At 47.0% G+C, this 21,365-nt stretch overlaps 1 protein-coding gene across 4 annotated transcripts in view; it reads right to left on the bottom strand.

The window, feature by feature from the left end:
* Positions 1-13,848: 13,848 nt before the first annotated feature.
* The window catches only part of SORL1 (sortilin related receptor 1), a 255,232-nt gene continuing 247,715 nt past the window's right edge, over positions 13,849-21,365 (bottom strand). For 3 of the 4 annotated variants that reach the window (XM_079930365.1, XM_079930366.1, XM_079930363.1), the window contains exon 47: positions 19,171-19,653. In XM_079930365.1, coding sequence (XP_079786491.1) covers positions 19,316-19,653 — 338 coding nt within the window. In that variant the 3' untranslated portion in view covers positions 19,171-19,315. Of the gene's footprint in view, positions 18,061-19,170; positions 19,654-21,365 lie in introns of those variants that run through there. The other variant, XM_079930364.1, reaches the window with a different exon arrangement.

The raw sequence follows: 21,365 nt of genomic DNA, 5'->3' as shown, positions 1-21,365 counted from the left end.
AACCACAGTGATTTTTTTTTTTTAACTTTCGGGTGTACATTAAAATCATCTGGGGGCAGGGGGACTGCAGATTAAAATTACGATGCCTGTCTCCCACCCTATTTCCATTCTGATCTCAGCATCTCTGGGGGAGCATCCAGGTGATTCTTAAGTAGCCAGGGTTGAATAGCCTGGATTATAGAATCTCTAAAAGCTGATTCTCAGAAGGGAATAAAGTTATTGTGGCAGTGGAGAGGAATACTGGAATTTCTCAGCTATTCTTGGTGTACAAAGACTGTGGTAAGTATCGTGCTCACCTGTCTGCTGACTGGATAATTTCCCCAAGCTGAGCATCTGCTAGGATGGAGGTGCAGTTCTTACCACTGACCATCAGCATCTCCCCAGCAACGTGTAGGGACACATGCATTTTCCAAACTGAGAGGAAAACAGTCTGCAGCTTGGACCCCTAAACATTATGGAGGTGTTCAGCTAGCCGTGTGCAGGTCCCATCACCCTTCCTATGTCTAATCCAGGCAGCGGGGTGGCCGCTGGAGCAGGGAGGGGCGAGTGCGAGGTCCCAACCACATCTGACAAGATGGCCGATCAGCCTGCTTGTCTGCCTGATGCCGGCACCAGCCACCAGCTCCTGACACGCAGGACACGAAGCATCTGCCAGACGGGTGCCGGCTTTTGATCAGGAGCATGTTGAGCCAGAGACCTGCAGGGAAACAGCCAGGCTCCCCGCAGTCGGCTAGCAGGAATCTCTGCAACCTCGAGAGAGGTGCTTGCAGAATCTGAGCACAGATGGAAAAGTGGGGTGCAGGCAGGAGGAGGGGGGCCTCATGACGGAGGCTGTCTCCTAATGCCAGGCTACTCCACCTCCGCTAAGGGAAGCAAGACACCCTTTCCTGTCTGACGATCGGAGCAGGATTCCTGGGCTGCCTGAGCACATGTGCTACTCTTCCCCGGAGCTCGGTGAATCTCTTAGCCTCAGCTGACACGTCTGTAAAACCCGAGACCACCAGAGTGGGTGCCCGGTTTCCGGGGTGTCAAGCACCAGGGTGCGGCAGTGACCGACTGCAGCAGGGCTGTTTACAAGACACTGGAGGCCTCCAGCAGGTCCCCTGGCCAGACGCCTTCACGATGTCCTGCGTTTTCTAACTGGGTCCTCCAGGGCCTTCTGCTGGTGTGCTTAGGAAACCCAGTCTGTGTCCCTAGCTGGAGACTAGGGGTACCCCTCACAGCTGTGTTAAAATACTGGCCCCTCCTCCCTGGCCCCCTTCCTGAGCTGCCAGGCCAAGTGTGAGCAGAGGCCCATCGCAGGCAGATAGCATTCTGTGTCTCACAATAGCAGCTACATGACTTGAAGGGCTCTTCTCTTAGAAAACCAAATGCTCACCGGTTCTACTTATTTGCTCTAACCTTCAAAGAGCCCAGAGGTCCCTTCCTAGTTCAACAAACAAATCCAGTTCCATTCTAGCAGACTTCGATCCACAAAGTTCTATTGTTACGCCTTTCCTGAATTTCCCCCTGTTCTGTCCCTCTCGGGCACCTCAGCCCCAGGCGGCTCACCCTTCTTTCGTTTGGGGGATAAATCAACCTCTGGGTTTTTGTGCGCATTTTTTTTTTTTAAATTCTTTCAAAGGGTAAGGAATGTTGACACCCCCTGAAACATGCCTCTGATGTCTGGTTAGACTTCAGACGGCTGTATTTGAACATGTGCTGACGCAATCGGGCAGATTGGGTTAAACCAAATATTACAATTGCAAGAACTCATCTGGAACTAATAATTTTGAGGCCACCAAAAGTAAAAGGGCCCGGCTTTGGGCCTGGCCATTGGCAGAGTCCAGGCCGGGCCGACGCTGCCACCTGGCGGGAGCGTGGGGAACAGGGCGCGCCGTCCTGGCCTTCCTGTTTTGTTGGGGACGCACTGGCTCCCACGCACACACGGTCCCCAGCCTGCCAGACCAGGGCTATTTTAAAAAGCTAGCGCCTCTCCCCAGCCCTCGGTGTAAAGATAGCTAGTCTGGCCGCCCTGGCTTTACTCTGGGGAAGAAGAAAAAAAAAAAAAAGCCTCCCAATTATAGAGCCAGGGCTGGCTACAAAGGCAGTTTGCACTTGGCTCCCGATGAGACATGTGCCCTTGGATTAAACAGATCACGCGTCAGTGGCTCACTTAGGAGGAAGGCTCGTTCAAGTAAGGATTTTTATTTTGCGGGGGATGAAGCGAACGCACATCTCTGGGTTCTGTTGGCACACTGCTGAACTGCAAGTCACATGCCGGATCCAGAAATGATGAAAACATCTGTTTTCGCTTTAGACCAGCGAGGCTCCGGCTGCGGTGCGGAGGGGCGGGGCAGGGAAGGGAAGGGCTTTGCTCACCAGCGCCATCTGCTGAGCCTGGTGTAGAAGCGCGTGCGTCCCAAGCACACTGCGGCTTGACGTTCACCCCGGGAAGGGGGAGATCAACAGGTGCGGGGGGAAGGGGAGGGTCTGTGCCCCGGCGATCACTCTCCTTGGAGGACAGCCCTGATTTTGCCCTGGAGAATGTCCAAGTCCGTATTGCCTCGGAGTGTTCACAACAAAGAGCTTTGTCCCTGGGGACTGCTCTGGGGCAGAGGAGGAGGAGGGAGAAGCGGCAAATGAATTCCCAGGTCGGGAGGGAAGGAGGTAAAGGGGGAGGGGAGTAGCTGGTTGGTGGTTTGCAGACACTAAAATTTGCTGTTCCTTCTGGCTGAAATCTACCAGAACAAAGGAACCGCACCTCTTCTCTAGGAAAACTCCCAGCTGCACTTCCCCCAGCCGTCCCTCTTTCCTGCCATGGTGGCTTTTACTCTAAATGTTCCAGTATTCACAGAGACTATTCTGGTGAGGCAGGGCTTGATCAACCCTTGGACGTAAAATCCACCCAGCCCGGTGTGAATGGAGCGCTGGGGATGGGTTCTGAATAGGAACCATACTGACAGCCAAGCCACCGCATTTTTCCAACGTTCAGCAAATATTTACCGCCTGCCTGCTAGGTGCCCAGCACTCACTCAGCACAACTATCTGTCATACAGTTTTTAAAACAATACAAATATGTCAGAGGAAAATGTATGTTTAATGTCAAGTCAGTGTCCATGACAAATGACAGCTGTGAGTTCAGAGGCAGGGAGGGGATTCCAGACCCTCAGTCGACCTTTTCTCAGTGTTTGGGGGCAATTCTGAGAAGTTTGATTCTCCCAATCATCCCTTGTGTTGTCTAATCCCCTAAATAACTGATTTCAGTCAACCCGTGTCAGCCTTGACCTCCATTCCTCTTTAAAGTCCAATCCTTCTCTCCAGTTCCTGGGGAGCTCATTGCCAGAGGACAACCCTGCTAGGGGACCATTCAAACTGCATCCTATCACGCAACATCAGAATTGGGTGGGTCCTAGACTTGACTCCCAGGCGTCATCCTTGGGAGAAGCAAAATTCCAAGATACAGCTATGTGAACAGAACTCCCCAACAAGACACAGGCTGTGAGGGGTTAATCGACAGGGGAAAAAACTGTGGTCGAATGTAAAGGTCCAGGCTCACAGATCTCACTCAGTCCCTTTACCTCCCTTGACACGCATCTGCTGAACACACCCTCAGTTCTCTGCTGCCTACCTTTGACGTTCCCAGAAGAGGAAAGTCTGCTAATACGGACTGGAGTCAATCTGTCTGCTCATCTTTTCCCACCTTACCTATAAACTCCCCAGTTCAAAGGGAAACTGAGGTTCTCTACTGAGGCTCAGTCCTTCCCATTCTTCCATTTCACCCCTAAATAAATACAGAAAGAGATGTCCTCTGCATGGGTCTTTTGAGCATGAGCCCTTCTCCTTGCTTGGTGCCCTGCAAACACACACTGTACTTTCCTTCACCACAATGTGTCAGTAAATTGGCTTTGCTGCATGGCAGGCGAGTGGACCTCAGTTCAGTTCAGTTACACCACCATCTAAGGGATGAGTCAGAAAGAGTTTCATTTCCTCTTTCTGAGGAACTGAGAACCAGCTCAGTCTTCACAGATCTTGCCCTACTCTACCTGTATCTCCAGTGGCCTTATCTGTTTCCATAGAACCAAGTTCTTCAATGGCTGGGGCCCAAATTCATCCTCAAAGCGGTTTACAAGTCAAGCCTGCCCTGCTCTGGTGGTGGAAAATTACTAGTTCAGGGGAACCATGCAAATCAATACAATCAACTTCAGTTTTTGTTGCAGGCCTTAAGCGATTAGAACATGAGACTTTGTTTTAGTCTGGTTTGATATTGATCTGCCCTGGAGAGTTCTGACGAATTTTCTTTGTTTTGTAAACTGAGGAAACCTGGTCACCGGCCCATATTTCTTTGCTGGACTCTTCCCTTGACTTTTTCTCATTTGCAACAGGTGTGTGTTTTGATCCATGGGGGGACTGGATCTGGAATTTCTCATGCCACAGGGACATCTTTGAGCACAGAAGTTAGGGTGTTTTGGCAACATTCAGCAAAATAACATCTCTGAACTAGACTCAGAGAATAAAGTAGAAAACTGCAGGTGAAAAGATGTGGCATGAAAATAAACAGCAGTCATTTCGTGCTTTACCAGGTGTCCTATCTAAACTCTCTTTTCCTCCTTATAAAAATAAATTCTATGGCCCTACTTCGCTCCATACACCTTGGTGTGATTCCCTTCACACAGAGAAATAACCTTTGTTCAAAGCTCCGCTTTTCTAAGCTGTGCTGACTTCTGCCTCATCACTCTCCACACATAAGATTAGCACCTCCTTTCCAGCTCCAAATAGACTGTAATCCAAAAGCTGCTCTTTTAAATAGAGGTTTCTCTTATGCTTAAATTCCTAAATAAAAGAAACATCAATGCTACTGCTACTCTCCCCAGTTAAATCCGATTTGCAAGATGTCCTGCCTGCTCAAAAATCTGGGTGTGAGCTGGAGCCTGGGCTCAGGGACACATTCGGGATTCTCCAGTCATCCTCTATCTGGAGGGCCCTCCAGTGGCCAAAATAATACCTGATCTAAACAAAGACCACCAAAGCGAGTGGTTACAACAAAGGCGGGGGATGGACATTTGCCTGGCGTTGAAAATGCTGCCTGTAAGCCCCACATTCTGCCCCATAGAGGTGTGTGTCGTTTAGAGAAAGTCAAGACAGAATCACAGCTCAAGAAGAGCAGGCATTTGCATTACAAAAGGACCCTTCATTTGATAGAGAGGCAGGTTTGAACTCCATGAAATGACAGCTCCCTCTAATTTCTTTAAGATTCTATTGAATTCACGGAAAACAGATTGACACATTCCAGAATGCATCTGGGGTATAAAACATGGTAGGTTTGAACTCGATCTGCACTACTCAACCCACCTCACCCACACTTCCGTCTCTGAAAACCTCATAAGCACCCTGACCATGAGACACAGGAGAAAGTGGAAGTCAGAGGTCACCTGGTAAGATCTGAATGCTCAGTGCAAGTCCAAGGTCCTCTGAGCCCAGAGCTGCCTTTCTGGAACACTGAGAAAAATGGGAGGTTGCTCCAATATGCTTCCCTCTGGACTTAGAGGATACTGCTGGTATTCCAGAAGACTCCAGAAGGTTTTCCAGAAGAAGCTCTGCCACGAATTACAATGTCATCGAAACCGAGCACCCTCCCGGGTACAAAAGCCCCTCCATGCTACACACACACACACACACACACACACACACACACACACACACACACACACACACACACACACACACACACACACACACACACACACACACACACACACACACACACACCTGTTTCTTGTTTGTAGGAAAAAAAACGCTTTAGTCTCCTAAGCCTTCCCTGAGTTCCAAAGCGCAGATTCAAACAATTACGAATTAGGGAAGTGAAGGAATGTAGAAACAAAGGGAAAGCAGCCAGGAGACAGTTAAGTCAGCCATAAAGCAGAGTCCTAGTTCCTCCTCAAGGGATACACACAACAATCTGCTGCAAGTCTTCGAGTTGCTCTGCAGGAACTAAGGTCCCACCCCACCCAGGTGGAGGATGCTGACCACACTACATGCTGACCGCAAGCACGCAGACTCCAGACTGTTTGGCACCAGAGGGCTGATTAAGATTCCTGGAACACCGCCCCGTTACCTCACCACCAGCCAATCAGAAGAAAGTCATGCCCCCTGCAGCTCTCACCCCAAATGTTGTCTTTAAAAACCCTTCCCTGAAAGCCACCAGGGAGTCTGGGTCTTTCGAGCACGAGTTGCCTGTTCTCCTTGCTTGGTGTCCTGCCATAAACCATCCTCTGCTGCAAACGCCAGGGTTTCAGATAGGCCCTGCTCTGCTGTGAACACACGGACTCCGGTTCGGCCACGTGCCCCTCACCCGGAACCGCCCCCAGCACGGCCCACAGCAGCTGCACCCAACTGACTTCCCTCCACAGACCACAGTCTTCACACACCTGCCCTCACCCCACCCCCCACGGGGCAAACTCCTACTCATTCCGCAAGGCCTCGGTCAAGTGCCAACTCCACGCTGGCACCTTCCCCAACGTCGCCGAATGTACGTCTGTTCCATCCCCTTCAGCCTCCATAGCATCGCGTCCCTGCCTCTGTCAGGGCACTTGGCAGGGCTGGGCCCTCCAGCCTGCGGATGGCAGGTAGCCTGGCTCCTCCTTTATCTTTGCATCCCAAGTGCTTAGCATGGGGACTGCTGAGTGGACGTGGAGTAAGGGGGCTGAGGCTGGGGCCAGCATCCCCCCTCCCAGACCACCACATGCCACTGCCAGGTGCTGAGGGAGGTGGAGTGGGGGGCTCCCTCCCCCCAGTGCAGTGTGCTAGTGATGGAGGGGGCATTCTCCCCTCTCCATCCCCTCCCTCCAGGTCAGGCACCCACCATCAACCACTCCCCCTCTGCATCCCAGTGACCTGGGTTCTCTCTTTGCACTTTCAGCAGCAGCAGCAAACATGGAGAAGCAAGTGTTACCACATCTAACTTGAGTCCACTCACCTGCCATGCCGTGAAGCCCGTCTGCTGATGCCCGGTTGTGGTGAAATGAAGTGCAGCACTTATTGCAGACACCAAGCAAGAAGAACGTACGACTCACGCTCCGAAGAGCTGAACGCCAAGGAAGGGTTTTTTAAAGGCAAAATTTGGGGGTGGGGCTGCAGGGGGCATGACTTTCTTCTGATTGGTTAGTGGTGAGGTAACAGCGTGGTATTCACGGAGTCTTAATCATTAACCTCCTGGTTTCGGTCTGGGGTCTCGTGCTTTTGGTCGGCATGTAGTCACCATCCTCACCTGGGTGGGCGTCTTAAGTGCCTGTTAACTCAAAGATCTGCATCAGATTGTATATTCCTTCAGGAGGAATTAGAACTCTCATTGCCGAACTACTACCTTACTTTTCTTGCATAACTGCTTTTCCTTTGTTTCTGCATTACCTCACTTCCCTAATTAGTAACTGCTTGAATCTGCTCTTTGGAACTCAGGGAGGCCTAGGAGACTAAAGCCTTTTTCTACAAACAAGAAGTAGGGGACACGGAGGGCCCTGCAGGTTCCTGCGCAGTTTCGATCCCCCCTTTTTTGATACCCCTCAATGGAACAGAGATGGGACAAGAAAGGGAATAAAGTCTTGTGCAGAGAGGTTAATCATAAACTCGGCAGGGGAACTTGGTTTGGGAGGGACTCAGTTTCACGAGTATCTGTCTGGATGCTGTGCTAGTCTGGGTCCAGCTCGCACTAGGTCTCTCTCTGGAAAGTAGAGAAAGAGGAGCCTGAAGACGGCTCCTCCACACCGTCCACGCCCTGCTCATCCTACGCTAAGCTAGCGTCCACACCTCATGCCCCAAAAGCCCTCTTGTGAGGACACCACTGGTCTCATCTAAAATCAGGGTCCAGGGCTTCCCTGGTGGCACAGTGGATGAGAGTCCGCCTGCCGATTCAAGGGACGCGGGTTCGTGCCCCGGTCCGGGAGGATCCCACATGCGGCGGAGCAGCTGGGCCCGTGAGCCATGGCCGCTGAGCCTGCGCGTCCGGAGCCTGTGCTCCGCAACGGGAGAGGCCACAGCAGTGAGAAGCCCGCGTACCGCAAAAATAAATAAATAAATAAAATCAGGGTCCGCCTCGCAGGGCTGTGGGGAGGACAAGAGTCACTCTCCTAGACAGCGTTCAGAGTTGTGGCATTTCATAGGCGTTACCTAACGTATCTAATCTGATTTCACCCTCGCAGCAACCCTATGAGGTAGGTGCTAAAGGATCATTATTTACAGGTGAGGAAACAGCAGGGCAAAAAGGGGCAAGACACCGAGAGTCACCAGTTCCCCAGGCAGGGTTCCAACTCAGGCCATCTGAGCCCAGACCCTTGACCACATGCAACTCTGCATGAAGGGCTGCCAGGCACAGAGGAAGTGCCCCGCAGACGCTGGTCGCGGTTCCTTGAGGCATTTGCCAGGACTGACTACTCCCTCCTCCGAGGGCACCTGAGGGCTCCAATCTGGCTTGGCCCAGGTTCCTCGGCTTTGGGTGTTACTTTGAGATCTCTTTTCACTCCCAACATCTCTCTCTCTCTCTCTCTCTCCAGGCTTTTATCTCCACCGACCCCTCTAACTCTGACCATTCTAGATGTACCTCTGCAGCAAGATCTCCAGCCCAGCTTAGTCTCTGAGCTCCAAAAACCGCCTAATCCTACAGCACCTTCCAGCTTCAAAGCTCTTGCACATGTTTCGTTAGACCTCCCAACACCCTGTGGTGTCAGCTTTGGTATCACTCCATTTGATGGACAAGAAAACTACGGCACTAGGGAGACTTGACAACTGGTCTCTGTAGTCACATGGCAAGAACTGCAGCACTAGGATGCGACCTCAGCCCGCGCTCTCTCCCGGAGTTGGACCTATCGAAGTGGGCTAGTAGTCTTCCATTCGTCCTGCCTTCCATTGAGGAAGTCTACATATAAAAAGCAATAGCTCAAAGGAAACAAGGTATGACATTATTAATTAAAATGTGGATACGCAGCCAATGATGCACTCTTCTCCTCGAAGTAGGGTTTCAGTGTTTCTCTTAGAAGCTGAACTGGAGCCTCCTTCCTCCCCCAGCGTAATCATGGGAGACCCCAGCACAGGCTTGACCACAGGCTTTGAGAATTAAGATGGGTTAACTCCCTAATTAGCTGAGCTCTTAAGCAAGTCATGTAACATCCTTAGCCTCCGTTTCCCCTTTTATGAAATCACATACACCATCTACACAAGACTCGTAAGTGACTTGCCAACCCTGAGGTTTATTCTCTGCTGTTCCAGAGGGCAAGCATCCTGTCTGCTTTTACATTCTTCTTCCAGAGACTAACGCAGGACCTGGTACAGAGGAAGTGCTCAGATAATATTTCTTAAACGAATGTTGCTCTGGGGTCCAGGAATCAGGTGCCTGACTGACAGGGAGTATTGAGTCTTGTCAGCCTAGAGCTTGACACCTGACATTAATCTCTGACTTATTTGGGAACTGCCCAAATCCTCAGAATTCCCTCTTCTTCTGCCTGATACCTCTCTATCTTAGACACCTGCAGACATTTATAAGAGATTCCAATGGGGGCTCAGCATCTATTCACATAAAATCCACCTGTTCTACCCTCCAGCTCTTGCAAAGCTAGATGCTGCAGTTTAATATTTAGGGAAACTCTTTTGCCGTTTAACACATCCCCTGCCCTGTTGAAATGGAGAAAGTGCTCACCATCCAACACTAAATATTAATACCTCCAAGGCTCCTTCCAAGTGCTTCTTTTCCTCCTACCCCATCACCCAGAAACACGCAAAGTGACCCCACCCCCTGGCTTTAGACCATCCCCTTCTCTTCCTCAGAACTCAGACACATCCCTCTTGATGACTCAGGTTACTTTGGGACCAAACACATTCATATGACAACCATGTTTGCGAAGCACCTTCTGCTTACGCATCTGTCTTATGCTCTCATGTCTACTTAACACTGTCCATTTCCTTTGATGGGATACATCGAAAGCTGTTCCTCCCATATTTCCGAGCAGCAAAACACTCAACAGGGAAAAATTAGTGAGCCAGAGATAATGAAGTGACTCAAGTAAATCCTCCTATGAGTTTCACTAGTACAGAAGATGAGTCAAAGTACTTCACTGTGATGATAGGTAGAAATGCAGCTGATGGCATGGTGGTCCTCTGGTTCCACTGGTCCTCAGAGTAAGTCTATATCAAAACTGCTTATAGGGACAAAGGGGAAGAGGGTTATCAGGCTGCTTTTGAGATCTGCATTCAGGTTCGCCTTTGTGGTGGAACCAGGACAGAACAGAAGTAGCAGAGCTTTGGGAAACTCTCCCACGTGAACTTGGTCATATTCACGACAACAGAACTGTAACCAGATGCAATTGCTCATATAAAATAAAGTGATAAAGGGACACACACCAAATGTTAACAGTGGTTGTCTCTGGGATTTTACCAGGAAATCTCATTTCCTTCTTGCTGCTTCTTTCATTTTTTCCCAAATTTCTATAGTGGATACAAACTCCTTTTATAATCCAAAAAAATAAATGTTTAAAAAGATAAACTGGTTAAAATAAATTCCAAATGTATACACCCAAATGAGGCTCTCAAAGGGTCACCTGGCGTGTCTGTGTGGAAGAATTAAAAGCATAGACTCCGAAATCAAGCTACTTGGGTTCAAATCTCAGCCCTGCCTCTTACTAACTGTTGTGTACTTGGGCCAATTTCTTAACCTTTCTGTGCATCAGTTTCCTTATCTATAACATGAGGATAATAATATCTTCCTTACAAGATTATTGTGAGGATTAAATTAGTTAATACACAAGAAACCCCCTGAACAACGCCTGGCATAAAACAAACACTTATTTGCTATTATGACTTATTGCCATAGGACTACTATCGCTCAAAGTGTTTAGGGACCATCTATTGTATTCAGGGTCTTAAACACATTCCCTTGAATCATTTCAATGGGATTAAAATTTCCTCCTTTGAAGATGTGCCAATGCTTGGGAGCAGTCAAGCTGTCTGGGGTTCGAAGTAAGGTGTGTTTATGAAATCAAGGGCTTGATGTTCTTGTATCGCTCATCTACTGCCTATGAAGAATTCCATAAAACACACGTGCACACCTACCCCCAGGTAATTCAGCACCACCTAGGGTGTGATCAATCCCTGGGTAACTAATAGGTTCTGCTTCTGCTAGAGAGAGATTGAAAATTAAAGTTTCATTATGAGACCTCTTCATTCAATTGATCTTGAGGGCTTTATGTACCAGCATACAACCAAAGGGCAAATTTCATAAAAGGCTGATTTACATTTAAATTCGAGCCTCTTTTTTCTTCCTCAAAGTTTGCTGATGCTGAGTTTTAAGTATGATATTGTTTTCACACAAATATTCCCAAACATTACCAGTTGTCATCTGGCGTTAAATAGGGTTGCGGCACGACAATGATAACATTAGCATTTTTAAAAGCATAACATCATTGTTCTTCTGTAAATTGTTGTAGGCTCAAATTACCCTACACATAATCTTTTTACAAAAAATTAATGGGGCACTGGCATCAAAGCCAGTTAGGGTTGTATAAAAAGAATGGCAGCCACCCCCTTTTGCTGGGACCCTACTGGTCTTGTGTGAGCCCAATTAGCACCCTAATGGGACATGGTGCAATCGTATGCTCCACTGTGTACATAAATAAAGGTTAGTAAAATGTGCACTGGACATCGTTTCCCAAGATGCAAAGGATTTTGATCAAATCTAACTGGGTTGTCGCAAAGCAAAAGAATCGTTCGTGTTTCTGATTACTGAATTCTTAAAAAAAAAAATTCCAATTAAAAAAAAGGCTTCAGTGATCTAGCATCAGTAGGAAATATTGTGTTCCACATAAATGATTTTGCAAAGCAATTGAAGTTTACCTCTGTCTCCAAATGTCATTTTTAATCTTTCTGGTGGAGATCTTTTAAAAATGTATTACCTCTACCCTTGAATTCCCTAAACAGTATTACTATTACAGACTTCTAATAGTGTACCAAAAGGGCAAAGCAGCATGGCGAATAGGAACACGAACTCAAGAATGGAATAAATCTAGGTTTGAGTCTGGATTCTACCACTTCCTACATGTGAGATCTTGGAGGTGTCACTCAGCCTCTCTTACGAGCAATTGTCCTCATCTCTTAAAACAAAGGTTAACTATCTAAATCACAGGATCACTTTTAGAATTTAAAAAGAAATTATAAAGAGTTTAGCACAGCAACTGGTAAAGAACAGGGGCCAAACTGAGGAGAACCATTATTATTTTCATCAAGTGGGTCATGTAACTTGTAGGACTCTGTACCTTTGGGGCCCGATAGGTTCTATACTAAATGGCCCCAACAAACTGTTGAATTCCTTTCTCTCTAACAGAGGTTTCTGACAGTCTATATTTTCTGATAGCTTTTCATCTATTGTTGTCAGGGCTTCTGCCTTAATCATCTTTTTCCATTTTTAATTTACTGTGGCCTAGGGAACCAGAGACTCACAGCTGACACATGTAGGCAGTTTGAGGGCTACACTGTCACCCCAAGGACTCAACAACAGTATCCTCCCAGGGTTAAACTTTAAAATCAACACATGATAGGCAGAATAATCTTGCAGAAACACGGCTCTCGAGCCAGGAAGATATTATTATAACCCAGTCTGAATGCAGGGTTAACATCAGCTACAGAATGTTTTCGTGTGGGGGGCAGTGAACTCAACCACAAAACAAAAAGATGACTCAGGGTGCCAGACACGGGCAGTGCCCAAGCCCTGTCCAGGGGAAACTGGCAAAGGGACTTCAAGGATTAAGATCCCACTGGCAAGGCCTTCTTAAATAGAAATGGATACAGGGAGTATCTATATCCTGAAGGTTTCAAATACTAAGTTTGTATGGAGTAGATTCTTCTTCTAGTGGAACGTCCAGCATTCGTTATCCGTTCAGTATTTATTGGGCGACCACTATTCACGCCCAGACCCCTAGCTCAACAAGCAACCTTCTCGCCGTAACTGGCTTCTTAGGTAGAGCTTACACGGGGAGAATGTACTGGCCACACGAACCTGCTAAGAGACAGGGCGATTTCCTGAGGTGAATTAATAAATGGGTGTCATCTTGCTGCATATCAGTCTCGGGAGCTTGGTTAAGGTGCGTTTGCCGTCGAGAGATGACTCTCTATCGTATGTCGACAAAACCCTCTATCTAAGCCTGGAACCTAAGGGCTAGGCCATGACCGGATGGTAGGTATCCCCTTGGGATTCTTCTGGGCGCAAGGCACTGGATTGAGGGTGTTCACTCTGACACTGAATGGTGACAGGAGGCAGGGTGGCACAGTGATACAGAACAGGGGCACTGTTCTATTGAAGGCTGGTTTTGCCATTTACTTTCTGGTTTCCCTTAAGCAAATTACTTAACTTCTCTGAGCCTTTTTCCTCATCTACCAAATGGGATGATAAAACTTCAGAGACTGATTCTGGCTCAATAGTTAAACAAAAGCAACATCCCGGAAGATGTCACACCAAAGCACCCTCTCCCACCCGTTCCGTACTCTCCAGTCCTGACTTTGTCGGTCCACCTGCCTTTCATCACCGATCAGAGGCAGGTGTGGCAACCCTCATAGACTTCATCACCTCCAGAAGCCTCATCATACCGCTGTGCTTTCTTCTCTCAGATTTGAAAATTGCCTTCTTAGCAAATTGTCTCTTAGCAAAGGTAGTTACAGCTTTAAGGGAGCCACTTAGTTGTCGTCCTGGCAGAATAATTTTATTTATTTCGAAACAGCCACCATGTCTCCCTTCTCCTCAGCCAACACGAGTAGACATCGTGATCCACCATCTGAGACCAGCTTGTTAATAACAAAATTATTCCAGGTCTTAGCGTTCTCTTCTCGATGAAATAAACATGCCTTTAAAACAGACAAGTCAAATGGTGTTCCGAGACTGTATGAACCATCTTTATTGCACTCCAAAGAACAGCTCGAGACACGCGTAGAGAGTGGATATTCAAAGAGGTGTTTTCTTGACCCAGTTAAATTTTTATTCAGTGAAAAAAGTTGACATTGAGACAAAAATGATTTAAAACTGTGAGACAATATAGTAAAATCTTCAGCATAAACCAGAGATGTGGAAACTTATCGAGGCAACTGAAATGATAAATACCTAATTTCACTTTGGAGAGAAGCAAGGATACAGTGTTTCACTTTAAGAGCAGAGTAGGCCTTTATTTTGCTGCAAATACTTTTGATTTTTGCCTGTAGGTTCTAATAATTCACAACAAGAGCCTTTCGTTGAGAAATGACATGGAATATCAGAGAATAATGTTCCATTCCAGCATTCGTACTTGTCCCATTTGAGCTATTACACATGAAACTAATACCGTTCTTGGGTTACTTGGCTCCGATGATTTAATTCCAAATATGGCTGCTCAAAATTAGTGGGCAGAAACATATACACGACCCATCCTCCCTCAACCCACGTTTGCTGGGGGTACCCCTTCCGAAAACATGCTTGCCATCTGTGTACCCAACAGCACACATAATCTCTCGCTATCAGCTCCATACCTCGGTCTTGCATAGAAAGTGGTCTATATAAACGTAATGCACTGGCTTTTATTACATAAAAATTGTACCTGAAAGGCAACACACGCTTCCTTTAAGAAAAATAATGCAATAGGAACGTCAAGATACAATATCAACACGAGTGAAGATTCTGCACAGCATTTTGGAGTCAATCCCTAAAATCAATATGGAAGTGGTATGGGGTTTGCTGACTTCCCTGGATCCTTTCTTTGAGGGACCCCCAATTCTCCGCAAGGAAGAGAAACGTCTCAGGGATTCACTGTGACATTCTTAGTGGGAAAGCGACCAACCAAACCCGACCGGATGGGGTTTCTGCCCTTAAGGAAGTACCGAGAACATGACCTCACTAGATGGAGAGTTACCACTAGGCGAATATTTGAAGGCAGGACTGTCCAGTCCCCCTGCCCAAAAATGTCCACTGGTCTGAGAAGTTCCTTAAATTGTTGGAGAGCTGCATCTAGTGGGTCACACGTGTTGGGCAGAGAGAACATGTAGCTGTGTGTCGCACATCTGTCCCCCACAAATATCCCCAGTGAAACTCCCAGAGATGGAACCCCAGGAACCCCTCTTCCCAAAGTCAGAAGTTTCAACCAGTTACCCAGCTTCGTAACTATTTACCCAGCTTGCCAGGGCCAGCCAGCAGTCACGGGAGCGTCTCACCTGTCTGGAAAAGGGTCTGCATAGGCATGGCCTCTCCCTGGATTCCTCTGCAGAAGTCTATTCTCTTGTTATTTTATCCACACGGACCCACATCTCGTAAGGCTTGAGGGCCATTCAATCCATCAAGGGGCAAAACCAACTTCCAGAGGAGATTTATACACAATCCCCCGCCCGCCAAACTGTAGTGGTCCACTCATGGTCCGCCGACCACATGAATGTGGGCTTCTGAAATTCTAATGCATCCTGGAAGAAAATAAAGCCCTTTCCCTATACAGTGTGAACTCTGGAGGTAGGATCTCCAATGAGGTACAAAAGCCCCTTCTTCAAAGGCTCCAACTGGTCACAGTGAAGACAATTATCTGGTCACCTTCAAAGTCTCCACGGAGTTTTCTGTTCTCATTTGCTCTTGTCACTCCCACCTTGGGACTCTTGCAGACGGCGTATATACATCAAACCTCACAAAGCCATGCAGAGGGAGGTGAGAGTGCGTGCTTCAAAAGTTCTTAAAAATAGACAATTTCCACATAGCTCCATCTATCTAGCTTAGTCTTCGGGAACTTAGCTCTTCTGTTTATATAAAATACTCTAGCCCTAAAAGGCTGCTTTTTCTCCAACAGCCCAGTAGCATTTTCCAAGGAGAGGGGTGATGGCCAGTCTATACAGTACAGCGCACTAAGCATTGGCAGGCACTGGGAATAAGACTCGGAAGCTCAGAAATATCTCAAGTTGCCAACTGGAGACATGTGCTCTGTAGAAAGGCTTTTGCCTATGGAAAAACTGAATATAAAGTCTCAGAGCCTTTGATATCAGCTTTCACAAATGCCACCAAAAAGTTGGCAGAAAAAGAAAAGAAGAAAATAGACTTTCTAGTGGTTCGATTAAATGACTTGCCTCCCACCAGATCATTCATCTTTCAGTTACTTAAAGTGCTTATTTATAAAAAGGGGAGGTGGTAGGGCTCGGAGTTTTGAATGCAACTCCACGGTAAGACAAGATAAAGCCAAAGAAATTCCAGTCTTTAAAAACATAACACGGGAAAGAGAGAGAAGAAAAACATGCTGGAAGAAGGCTTGTCATTTACCACCGCTCACGACATACTAAACGTCTACAATTGAAAATACTCCTCAAGCAGAATATATATATACACAAATAAAATGCTTTAACTAAAAAAACTTTAATTGGCTCTTTGTTTCCCAAACACTCCCCAGGTAGAACAAAACTATGTTATCAGCGAAGAATGATACTTCTGGTTAAAAGGAAGCAAATACTTGTGAGAAGGTGATGCATTGCATCTAAGAGGAGACGGGGTTTTGACAAAGCTTGCAGGTGAGGGACACACGTGCAGAAGCATGACTCTGGAATATCCCTAGAGCTCACTGCTTCTCGTTCAGGAAGAAGTTCTGCAGTGAGGTGCATACGATAGGCGTCACAACAATGCTAGACACTGCTGCTAACAACACTAGGTCTCAAGAGTGGGCACCAGTCCCCAGTGGATTTCACACACCTGCCAAGTGGCCACGGTTTGAATACAGGGGAGGCATTGAAAGGCAGAAGGATACAGCCCAGCTTATTTTACAGAGCATATCAACTCTAGCGTTGCCACTACCATGAACTGGATCGAATGGTCTCAAATTCACACATCTCCTGTCTCTCTGTAAGAGTGAAGAGCATTTTCTCTTTAAACTGGGCAGGGGTACAGGTGAGGCAGGTGGTAGAAGAGAAGAAAAGAGAAGGCACTGACCCAATTCAAAATGACTGCATATATCAGTACGGATTTTTAAGGACAGTAAGCGGCCAACTCAACACAAATACAAAACTTTACATCTGACATTCTTCAGCGGTAAGTAAAAACAAAACGAAACAAAAAATCCCAAGAGGAAAAATTAGGTACTGTATCTGCCAGTGTAGCTATCATGGCACAAATCTAGAACTCTCTCCCACAACCAGAGCAATGTTTTGCAATGACAATGACACCAGTGTATAATAAAGCAGTGTTATCATTTTGTAGCTTTCAAAGCTACATCTTGTACAGAGGTGTGTACAGTAAGAATCTATCCATTTACATGAGAGAGGAAGCTGTTGCTTGCAGGGCTTCCCAAGCTGCATCTCTGTTTAACTGAAATGGAGCAATGATTCAATATGCTCTTCTGTCAAACACCGTCGTGTGACACACGAGTGAATAAAAATGGATTGTTTCTGGAATGGAAACAAAACTGCTTCTGTTCCCCACGCCTCAACCCTATAGGCGAGGGGCTCATAACATGTGTGGTGTCAGATGACCACTAAAGCCTTGCCCTATACAGAGTTCCAATAAATTAACAAAATAACACAAAAGAACCTTCCCCCGTCATACGCCCAAACACTTTCATAGAAACTAAATGCAAAAAAAAATTTTAATTTGAGCATACTTTCGAGGAGGAGGGATTCTACCCGTCACTCTCGAAGTTTTTATTAAATACATTTCTGTGTCTTAGAAAAATAAAAATGGCCAATTTACTGAACCAAAATTATCTCACAGACTTAAAAAGCATGCCCAGTAAGCACAGCCCTGTAAGACTACACTAATATCAAATCAAAGCAATTTGGTTACTAAAATCAACCTGGTTTGAAGTTCACAGTTGATTACGACAAAGTTTATTCATTCCTTTCTTTCCTCCTTTTTTTTGTTTTTTTTTTGTTGGTTTTTTTTTTGGCCCATATAAAAATAACATATTGCAACTCAAAGTGCATCTTTTAAAATAAACCATCAACTATCTTTATCAAATAAAATATTTACACCATTTGGTTTCTAGTGAGGAAAGCTCTTTTAGGCTATCACCATGGGGACGTCGTCGGAAAATCCAGTTATCATCGGAGCATCTTCATCGTCCTCCCCTAAAGGCAAGACAGTCAGTCCTTGGTGAGTTCCGGGGCACTTCCCCCAACCCCACACCCCACCACTGACCCTCCATCCCTACAGTACAAGCCCCAGCTGGAGCCAGCCAGGCACAAGAATCGATGCTGAAACCCAGCCCATCTTCTCTCTGACACTCTTGGGTCACCTGTTCCCCATCAACGGGTGGCCAAGCTTATTTTCATGGTACTTGAAATTAACCAAATAAGAAAAGTAAATCTTTGACGAGGGAAGATCTTATTCCCTACCCCAAAGTCCAACGGGTAGCTTAGGTGCCCCGATTTGAGTTGTCCACACCCTATGCTAGCACAGTGAACGTCATTGTCTGTTTTCTCCTTTGAACCCACACTGTTCATGAAGAAAAGGACCTTAGAGGGGTTTAAGCATTTAGCCAGACTCATGGTTGTCCCCTCGTGGGCCCTGGTACCACCCTGAGCAACTAAGTGCTGATCTGCTTTCAGTGATCACAGCACGGCCCCGTGATGGGTGGATTCCTCTTGCCCCCAGTAACAGAAGCAAAGAACCCACTAAAGAACCCACCCTATTCACGCAAGGCAGTCCAAGCGCCTGTGATGAAACAAGAAAGGAAACTGAGAAGGGAGAAGACTCAATAACGAATGATCAGTGAGCAGGGAACACGTAAATGTCTGCATAAACAAAACTGTGACTGGTTGACAGAAGAAAATAAATATGTAAACTCCCATTCAGCAGTCTGAGTTTGGACAAGCCCGAGTTTGGCGAAGGCCCCAAAACACACCTATTTGATTACATTTATTAAGTGGCCTACTTGCTCAATGAGCATTTAGGAATTTGAGCACACAGACGTTTATGAAAGGAACATCTCCCTCTCTTCGCCATGCCATAATACGTAAAAGAAGAATGGCCAGTGAGGTTGTGCTAGCCATCAGAAAGAGAAACAGTAAGATGGGAAGGGCTTCCTTGGACGGAAGCCGATGGGGAAAGCGTGGCTTTTTGTCTAGACTAACATCTCCAGAGACGTCAGGCCTCCAGGTCTGTGAAGGATGAGAGGGGTCGGAAATTCTTAAGAATTTGCCAATACTTTGGGAATACCCAAAGCCCAGGGTCTGCCCATCCTTCCTGTAAAGGGCAAGCTCCTATCTGTTCTTTCACAGAACTCCCTGCCTCGGGCACACTATTTAAGAGAATACTGGTATTTTAATTTAGGAGCAACTTCAAAGCAAAGGGCTCCAACTGATTCAACCCAAAGTAGTAGGATCACTGGTTAGTAAAGCGCTCTGCTAGCGTCAAAAGATGAGCTCGAGGCGGGCGTTTCCTCAGCAAGCCCCTGGCTTTGTGGGGTCTGCCCTGGGAAGAAGAACCCTGTGCCCTGACGCACTCACCCAGGTCATCCCCCGAGGAGAAGACGGCCGAGCCCAGCCTGGAGCTGTAGTGGCTGTTGGCAAAAGCGGTGAAGCTGCTCTGCAGCCTCCGATGCTTCGTGTACAGGATGGCGAACCCGACGCCCAGGCTCAGCAGTATCAGGAACAGGATGGGCACCACCACGGCAGCAACGTCGGTAGATCTGGCGGCCTGGATCGTTGAGGCATCGCCACCTGCCAAGGCAAGAGGCCAACCCGTGAGCCTCCCACGTAAGGGCGGGAGAACAGACTGGGCAACCCCTCACTGCCCCACCCACCCCGGAACGCCGAGAGCTCGCAACACCTCCCCGAGCCGCCTGCCCGGTATGGCACGTTCCCGCACGTGACGCCTGAATGTTTCCCGACTCCTTGCCATGAGTGATGGAGGACAGGCCTTGTGCATGCAAATACGGTAATTACATTAGGCTCCTAATCACGGCCTCGTTGGTTATTTAGATAATCTCTTGGAAGGGAGACCTTTGTTGGGGTACCAACACTGATTTCATTAGCGTTATTACTTAAGACCGCTCGCTTGCCTTACATAAGAGGATGTGAAATCAGACCACTAATTAACGAGATTGCAATTATTTCCCCCTACTTGGCACCAAAGTCACTCTGAACTGCAATTACCTGAAGCTCCATTAAGTGATACAAATGAGATTCCTTTACTGCAATACTGACTTAACAGCTCATGAAGTTTTATGAGGTTTTTTAACTTAAATAAGAGAGAGAGAGAGAAAATCTTTCCATATACATTTAACATTTTGTAAAAGTTCTTTGCAAAGCCATCTGGGTGTCTATAACCTAACAGTGATGCTCCCTTCCCACTGTTTTAAACAAATACTAGCTTTATCATGAGGTACTGACAAAGCTGTAGCAACAGGGCTCTGGGGCAAAGCCATCTCCCTGTGGGGTTAGAGCCAGCCTTCCTGGAAGGGGTAGATTTTTATGTCATAAATCCTGGGGAAAGTCTGAACCTGAGGCAGGAACATGGCTTGCAGGCGTCAGTTTTAGCTAAGGAAGCAAAGTGGACTTCCTCAGTCTCCATGAGGAGCTTCATCAGGCTTGAGGTTGTTCCCTGGTGCAGGGCGAGGTGATGCAGGCCAGGGCTTTGCCTTGTGGAGAGAGCTCAGGAGCTGCCCAGGGCTTCATCCCAATAGGTCCTCGTAAAGATGGGCCAGAGAGCAGCCATTTCCTGCGAGTCTGATCTAACAACTCAATAGCCACGTCGTTAATTTCCCCAGCTGACAGTCTTGGTCTACAAAGGTAGCTGGCAGATGTCCTCACAGCAGTTTTCCCCAAAGTCTATTTCACAGGTTGCTAATAGGTTTTACTTAAAAAGGAGACTCTATTTAAAAAACACTAGGACAACAAGAGTTTGGTTGTTTGTTTCCTGTAGAAACTTCTCAGAACCTCAAACATGCGACAGTTCTCCAAGGGACGTGGTGTGCAAGGTTTCCCTCTTTTAGGGAGGTGCCAAGGATAAAGGATTCCCCCAGAAGCCACGCCGGGAAGCGTGATGGAGCATATAACAAGTCTAACATAAGATTCTGAGCTTAAGCACTGGTCAGTTCTTGGCTGGGAATAAATGGAACTACGAAGGCCAGTGGCAAAACATTTGTTGAAATCCTGGCTAAGCTATTACAAACTGAGCAGAATTTCCATGTAAATGGAAGGTTCCTCTCCCCTGCTATCAGCATGGCCCGACACTGCTGTCTGTGTGTGTCCAGAAGACAGAGATCCCAGGTCAACTTCAGGCTTTGATCTGAGGCTGATGGTGAAGATGAAGAGGCTGAGAAATCAGGGAATCTGTGATGAGATAATCTACTGACTTGCAGAATCCTAGGGAATATTAGCATATTAGCAGCTCTGAACAGTCCTCCACAGAATAAAAACAAAACTCATTA

Source organism: Stenella coeruleoalba (genome assembly GCF_951394435.1).
Source record: "Stenella coeruleoalba genome assembly, chromosome: 8".
Taxonomy (NCBI): Eukaryota; Metazoa; Chordata; class Mammalia; order Artiodactyla; family Delphinidae; genus Stenella; species Stenella coeruleoalba.
Note: the sequence above shows the minus strand (reverse complement) of the source record. Positions and strands in the feature narration are given on the sequence as shown.